Source organism: Austrofundulus limnaeus, unplaced genomic scaffold (genome assembly GCF_001266775.1).
Source record: "Austrofundulus limnaeus strain Quisiro unplaced genomic scaffold, Austrofundulus_limnaeus-1.0 Scaffold71, whole genome shotgun sequence".
Classification (NCBI taxonomy): Eukaryota; Metazoa; Chordata; class Actinopteri; order Cyprinodontiformes; family Rivulidae; genus Austrofundulus; species Austrofundulus limnaeus.
In genome coordinates, this window is record NW_013952473.1 from 669,296 (window position 1) to 676,932 (window position 7,637).

The 7,637-nt window shown below is 38.5% G+C and overlaps 1 protein-coding gene across 1 annotated transcript in view; it reads right to left on the reverse strand.

Annotated features, from left to right (window-relative positions):
- gria1a (glutamate receptor, ionotropic, AMPA 1a) overlaps window positions 1-6,098 on the reverse strand; it is a gene marked incomplete at its 5' end in the record, with an annotated part of 104,120 nt that extends 98,022 nt beyond the window's left edge. The window contains 1 exon segment of the mRNA XM_014010618.1: window positions 5,946-6,098. Within this exon segment, the coding sequence (XP_013866072.1) occupies window positions 5,946-6,098 (153 nt within the window).
- Between the last annotated feature and the right edge of the window lie 1,539 nt (window positions 6,099-7,637).

The following is a 7,637-nucleotide window of genomic DNA, read 5'->3' on the forward strand; positions in this document are numbered from 1 at the left end:
ATATATATATATATATATTCCCCTGGGGAGTGGTGTTGCCCTTATTAATGGGTTGTTGAAAGGTGGTCACCAGCAGGCTGGATGTGTTGAAATAGTGAAATCATGTGTTTGCTCCTGACATAAAAAACAGACCACCACAGCTAATCAACCTTAGCAAACACTAACATAGTGACAGCTCAGTCAATAATGTAAATATTGAGCTAAAATATCAAGAATGATCACCACCACATACTCCGAGGCCTAACAGGTTATGCAAGAATTTTGTAAAAAATGTAATTAACTATTGAAGTTTATCCTCAGAAGAGAAATAAAATGGTCAAACACAACCGGTTTTACAGACACTGAGCTTTTTCACAACACATATTCCAAGTGGTAACATATTACACAAGAACTTGTTCATAACATTATCTTTAAGAGTTAACCAACCGATGCATGAAATGTTTCATATTTGGAAAATCTTGGTTTAAAACTCTGACATGATTTTGGATCTTTTTGGATTTACCATGTTCTGGATGACTGGGAATCTGCACCAGTGGAAGGTACTTTGTGTCTGATTGACTGACTCTACAGACACTCTTATATTTTATGCTTAGCGATCCATTGTAATAAATTACTTTAAACTGAGAATTAAGTCTATTTTAATATGTGTCTTGCTCCAACTAAAGGTAATATTTTACATTTTAAAAGTTTACTTCCTTGTTAACCATGACATCATATCCAGGGTGGGTATAAATCTGTTTGTCACTTGTTGTTTGACACAACTTCCTGCGTCTCTGAAGTGAGGGGGGGTTGGAGAAATGGACCAGATCTGAAGTTATGTCTGGTATGTGCTACATGTTTGAAATAAATATTCAAGTTTGAGAATTAAATCAATCTCCTGCACATAACCTGGTCACTCATTATCACCAGCATCCCTTTAAAGAAAACTTGTGTCAGGATATGTGGATTTTTGGATGTTTTAATGTCTGTGGGGTCGGCATATTTRTTTGGTTTCTGTTGTTCACAGCTTCTCGATTGTTTTCCCCAACCAATTAGTTCCGTTCCTGCCCCTCCCACTCATACCTGCTCCTTGTTCTCCTCACCTCCCCAGGTGTTTGTTATTTCCCTCATCAGCCTTAAAATCCTGTCAGGTTAGTCTTGTGCCTCCCTGGTGCATCGTGCTGCAWGGTCTGCCTGTGTTTGCCCCTGCCTCGTGTTTGAGAGGTTTTAGGCTGTGAGTGTGTTTATTTCTCCTTTTATGATAAATGACTTTAGTTTTACCTTTGAGTTTGGGTTTGCTCATGCCGACAAACATGTCACTTGGTCTTTTAGTTTTTTTTTCTTTTTTGTCAGAGCAAATCTGATGCTATTTGACATTTTAAATGTAAATCATTACAATGCATTCATAAACAGCACAGTAAAAAGTGTATTCTAAAATGTCAACTTCACTTGGCACACGAGTGCAAAAGAATTCAGTTTTTTTAATTCCATTTATGTTGATTTAACTATTTCTCTCTCCAAACAGGCAATTTTAAAGAAAGGCCATGAGGTCCATAAAGGGCTTGTGTGTTTTGAAAAATAGACTCGCAAGCTCAGAAAATGATGTTTGATTCTGTATGTTTCATTCAGGGCAACAGATGTTCAAAAAGTAAAAACAACAACAAAAAGAAAAAAAAACAACTTGAATGATCAGTGAACATCTTACTCTGAGGCTAAACAGGGAAAGCTCTCACTTTAAGGCCCTGTCGCACTATAATGTACTAAAAAACCTTTTGTCTGAAGATGGAATGAAAAATAAACTGGAAACATCTTTTGAACGTATAATGTACATACTGCAATGCCATAAGATCAAATACTGTATATAACCTATGAGGCATTTAAATTTTCACAAGGTGACAGGGCCTTTAATGCGTTCATAAACTGCACTGTAAAACAATGCATTTATAATGGTTAGCTTCACTATTGTGCATTTTATAGAAATGTAAATTGTGTTTGTTTTAATTATAATTAAATGACCCATATATTTAGTAAATGTGGTTTTATAGTTGACATTAATTTCAGCTGATGAATGTGTGCTAAATTTACAATACAGGTTTATGAATGCACACAAACACACACGTGTTTTAGTTTTGATAATACAAAGTTTTATAGATCTGGCCTCTGGGCCTTCTTTCTTTTTTATTATGTTAACATTGTGGTTAAATTAATATAAAGCTTATCTTTTTTATATTCCATCTACTCTTTATTTATCCCCTGCTTCTTTTTTTATTTTCTGAATCACTGTGTTTAAACCAAATACCGTCTACTGTTTTTAAATGTGCCTAATGAGCCCCTATAAATCCAAGCCAGCCTGAGAGGGAGGCTCTCAGGAGCAGCCAAGGTAAAAATGCTCCTATAAAGGCATCCTGAAAGAGAATAATATCATAACAGAATCTGGCCGTGATAAGTAGCTACCTTTTTATTTTTTTTAGCCAGAGGCAGTGCACAGAGAGCTGGGCATCTGGCAAGTGAGTGTGGGATAAAGACAAATAAAATAAAATACAAAATTAACAGTTTGGGAAAACTTTCCTGATGCATCTCAGTAATCCAGGTAGAAAATAATCAAAAAGAAAAAAATAAGTAGGTCCTCTGGACGGGTTCTTCTTTAGTGAAACATTTCGTCTCTCCTCCAGGAGACTTCTTCAGTCTGATGAGTTTCAGGTGAACTCAGCCTTATTAGCACTGCCTCCACATGGTGGACGAACAGGTTAGTCACATGCAAAAGAGGGCCACTGACTAACAATAGGCTTGATTGGCTCTATTGTTCATAGAGGGTCATGTGCCCCAACACCTGACCCGTGTCGTGTTATGTGAATGTAGTGAATGTAAGTGGGGGTTTGACATCCCCTTGTTTTTGTCCCTCCCTCCCTCTTTGTGTTGGGTATCATTGGGGCCCTGATTCACACCTTTTTGCTCACAGGCGACTGAGTCAAATAACAGCATTGTAGGAGGGGGACAACTGGACACGAAGGCCTCCACCTCTGTTTAATGGTGGACGTTTTTTCTTCCCAAAGATGGCTTCCTTTACCCCTCTCTCAAACCAACATTCCTCTCTATCAAGAATGAGAACATCTTCATCCCTGAAAGAGTGACCGCTGGCCTGTAGATGAGTGTAAACTGCAGAGTCCTGACCCGACGATGTAGCTCGTCTGTGTTGGGACATTCTTTTGAACAGTGGCTGTTTTGTTTCCCCAATGTATGACTGATCACAGTCCTCCTCACACTTAACAGCATATACTATATTACTCTGTTTTTGCTGGGGAACTGGATCTTTGGGGTGAACAAATCTTTGCCGTAATGTGTTTTGGGGTTTGAAAGCCACTGGGACGTCATGTTTAGAGAATAAACATCTCAGTTTCTCTGAAACTCCCGCCACATATGGAATGATGGCTGATTTGAGTCTGGGTTTGGGGTCTTCATTTTCACCTGAAGGTTGCATGGAATCCTGTCTGTGTTTCCTGTCTGCTTTCAAGAAAGCCCAGTCAGGATAACCACACTGCTCCAGGGCCTGTCGTGTGTATGATTTCTCTTTCTCCCTGGCTCCTGGGTTTGTAGGGACACTGTCTGCTCTGTGGTACAGAGTCCTGATCACTCCTAACTTGTGTTCCAGTGGGTGGTGGGAGTCAAAACGCAAATACTGGTCTGTATGGGTGGGTCTCTTGGAGGAGAGACGAAACATTTCACTAAAGAAGAACCCATCCAGAGGACCTAATTATTTTTTTTCTTTTTGAGTTTGGGAAAACATTTCCTAAATATTAGTTATGAAAGGGTTAATGGGCAATCACGTTTGTTTTCCTGTTTTCTGGCATTTGAAAATAAAAAGACGAGCAGCCTCATCATGCTCAAGCCTCATTCATGAGGAGGAAGCTGCAGTTGCAAGGCAACATTAAAATGTTTAGAAGAGAGAGGAAAAAAAGGAAAAACTGAGGAAATGTTAATGCTAACATGGCAGAAAAAATGATTTTCAATTTTTATTACAATTTAAAATCTTAAATATAATTTTATTCTTAATAATAATAAAAATTATTGTCAAATGAAAACAATAAGTGTGTGAAAAAGGCACAGATAAGCGGGTTCTGTAAACACACATACCAAGCAATTACGTAAAGACAAAATATTATTACACATACTGTACATTTATTAATGGCTTAAAATAACTCAGGTGACTGCAGCATTGTGTCCATTCAACTGATGATTACTTTACTGGATCCATCCTCCAGTTCTGTCACACAGGAGTGACCCGCACAAATATGCACACATGCACATCTTACCATGTAAGTAGATTTTAAAGAGGATTAAATATAATTTAGAACATTTAAAGAGTAAAATTTGTGAACAGGTAGAGTCACTGGGAGAGCTGAGCTGATGACATTTTTCTGTTGATTTCCCGCTCTGACCTGTCGATTCGCACATTTTGTTAAAACTGCATGTGATATATTTTGTCAAATAATTCCTAGGTAAAAAGTAAAGTAGTAAAAATTGAATAAGATGATTCAAAACAGCCCAATGTTGAAGAGCTTTTTCATTTTTTTCCCATTATTCTCATGTAAGATTAAAAATAAATATTTTGCCAAATCTTGAACATAAACCCACCCCAATTCACACTTTTTTCTTGTTTTTCTGTTTTAAAAGACTCATATAAAAACACCTCAAAGCAATGTCCAACACTGAGTAAACAAAAATTAATAAATGTTTCTGTGATTTCCTGTTAAATTTGTCAGATTCTTAAAGTCTTTACATCTACAGGTATGGGAAGGTACATCTTCAGAAACAAAACAGGTAAACTATTAAATCTAAACTCACATTTTTCAACTGGTTGTTGTTGTTGTTCTATTCTGTCAATACAATCTTTATTTGTTTATTTTACAGGATCCCCATTAGTCTCCAAAGCAGCGACTTACTCTTCCTGGGGTTCAACAATAGAAAAGCTTTAGCATACTGATAGTATTAGCAGTAAAATAAGAAGCATCAGAAGCACTGTTTTATCAAACATATTTTTTTTTATATCGATCACATGTCTATTGTGAGATGTTTTATCATTTTACCGCCCATCCGAGGTTTTCACTCAAGAAAAACATCTGTATTAAAGGTTTCCAAATGCAAGTTAGCAGCTTAGTGAAAGTACATTCGTGAATTAAGTAAAATTAAAAAAATAATAATAATAAAGTTAAAATCTGACATTTCAGTGCAAAAGCTGTCAACAGAGCAACAGACTAAATCTCTGTGCCTGAATAATGCAGCACTGAAAACTCTCTTCAACTTTTATCAGTCAAGTAAAACTGAAGAGCAGACAAAATTTAGACATCTGCGTCAGCTGAAAGTCCACATGCATATGTGCATTTATTTTCGTTAGGTGGGTTTTATTTTTTTTTTTTTTTTTTTGGGGGGGGGGGGGGCTCTAAAAGCTGCAGGTACCCATAATGGTCATGCTCCAAAAAACTCACAACACCTGGCACAGATGGCGTGGCATAAGTTAAAGCTTTTTTTTTTTGGCTATTAAGAAAGAAGCTCACAGGTGCTCACCTAAATTCTGTCTGCCTTTGCAGGACTGTCATTAAAGTGGTTAAAATAAATGCAAGCACTTAATTTCTTTTCTAGCTGAGCCGTGACAAAGAAAGTGTCAACACAGGTCACTGCTGATGACTGTTCTATGAAAAACTTCAGCTTCTGTCTCATTGAACCGTCAGCGCAGGTCAATGTTTCCTCTTTTGAGTATTCTGTTTGTAGAAAGGCCTCTGCTGTCACCATGGTAATATGAGCACCATCCTTTCAACGGTTTTAGAGAATAACACAAACGCACACTCAGAGTGTTCTCGCCCACTTCACAGTCACAGTTTGTAGGGTAAAAAAAAAGAGCACAGTGTGAAAAGAAATTGCAAAAAAATAAAAAATAAATAAATAAACAGGACTGCTGGACGTTTTGTTACCTGAGTCCGAGCTGTACATGTAGACAAACTTTGTCCAACCGTAGTGCTCGATGACTCCCACCAGGGCGTCCTGGAGCTCGGGCCTCAGCTGGATGACAAACTGGTTGGCCGTCTCTATGGGGAAGGACGGCGTGACGAAGCAGACGTGCAGCGCTCCGCAGAAGGACATGAGCATGTTAACCGTTTTCCTGTCATACAGTCCGATGATGGCGTACACTCCTTTGGAGAACTGGGAGCAAACTGGGGAAAAACACAGAAAAGAAAGTGATCAGACAGAATATTTGGGCATTTTTTTAAATGCCCATAAGAACCAATAAGGAACAAGAATCCTGAAGAATATATGCACAAGTGTGGCTAAGTTCTGTACAAATTTCAGTGCTGCAAACCTTAAACTAGCTCTAAGATCTAACAGGACTCTTTAAAGCTTCTACAAAACACTACAAAAATATTCCACACTAAAACTGGCCCAGTTATCTGCACATTAGTTTCATCATTGCATATTTTGTGAAAGCTTTTAAAGATTGTGTGTCAGCACTTTCACCAGTAGGAATGCTGCGTTACAGCTGGAGCTTACACAAGCTGGCAAAACGTGATTGCATCAGTTGCACCGCTTTTCCCTGAAGTCCTACTGTGCTACGCTAAAACACACACGCGTTGTATGTTTTTGGCACAAGCCACTTCAACATTCAGACCTGATAAACCGAGCGGGAAGTCAAGATCCAGAAATGGAAAGAGGATTTTGGTCAGTTTTCTAGATTAAACGCTGAAACTCACAAAGCCAAATTGGAATCTGACACAGCTCATAACAAACAACGGCTCCAGCTCCGTTTGTCTTTGAATTTTAGCAACGTTTGTAACTTTGTATCCATATTTCCAAAACGTTTTTCTAATATGTTTCAGTTAGAAAAAAAGAAGCTAACACCATGGAGAGCCGCTGCACAAAGCAGACTGACATGACTAATGGCTCCAACAAAAGAGAGATTCGGAGTCACCCCTAATTTACACTACATGCGTCTCCGCTCCGCTCCGGTCCGACCTCCGCAGCAAATACACACCCATTATAACCAATCAGAGTGTTTACACTGGCTGCACACGGCGGCGGTGAGCCGGCAAAATTAGAACGATCCTATTTCTGCCAGACGCCGGAGTTCCGCCGGAGTCAATTTTTAAAGATTACGTCGCACCAACAGGAAGAGAAAAGAGCACAACATCTGTATTTACAAATTAAGACACTATTAGATAGGATAATTTGTCGGAATAATGTCGAAATCCCAGCTATATTAATCAATATATGGATATATTTCTACACAAATGCTATCAGAAGGTATCGTTCTGTTTGGGAAGCAGATGAAAACGTAGCATGAAGCATGTGTACACACACAATACACGTGGATTTTATTTTGAAATCAGAAAGAAGACAGCGAGACAATTTCAACATAGATATCAAAAGCTTTTATATCAATGTTTTCAGCTGTGTTTGGAGTTCGTCTTTCACAGAATTTATTATTTTTTTCAGTGACTTCCACATTTATCACTAAATTTATCGCGCAATCTCTTTTCTGCACACCCTCCCTCCTCTGTGTGTCGGACCGGACCGGAGCTGAGCGGACGCTGTATAAATTGGGGCACAAACGAACAGCTACGAACCGCAGCGCAGCGGAGCGGAGACGCATGTAGTGTAAATCTGGGGTC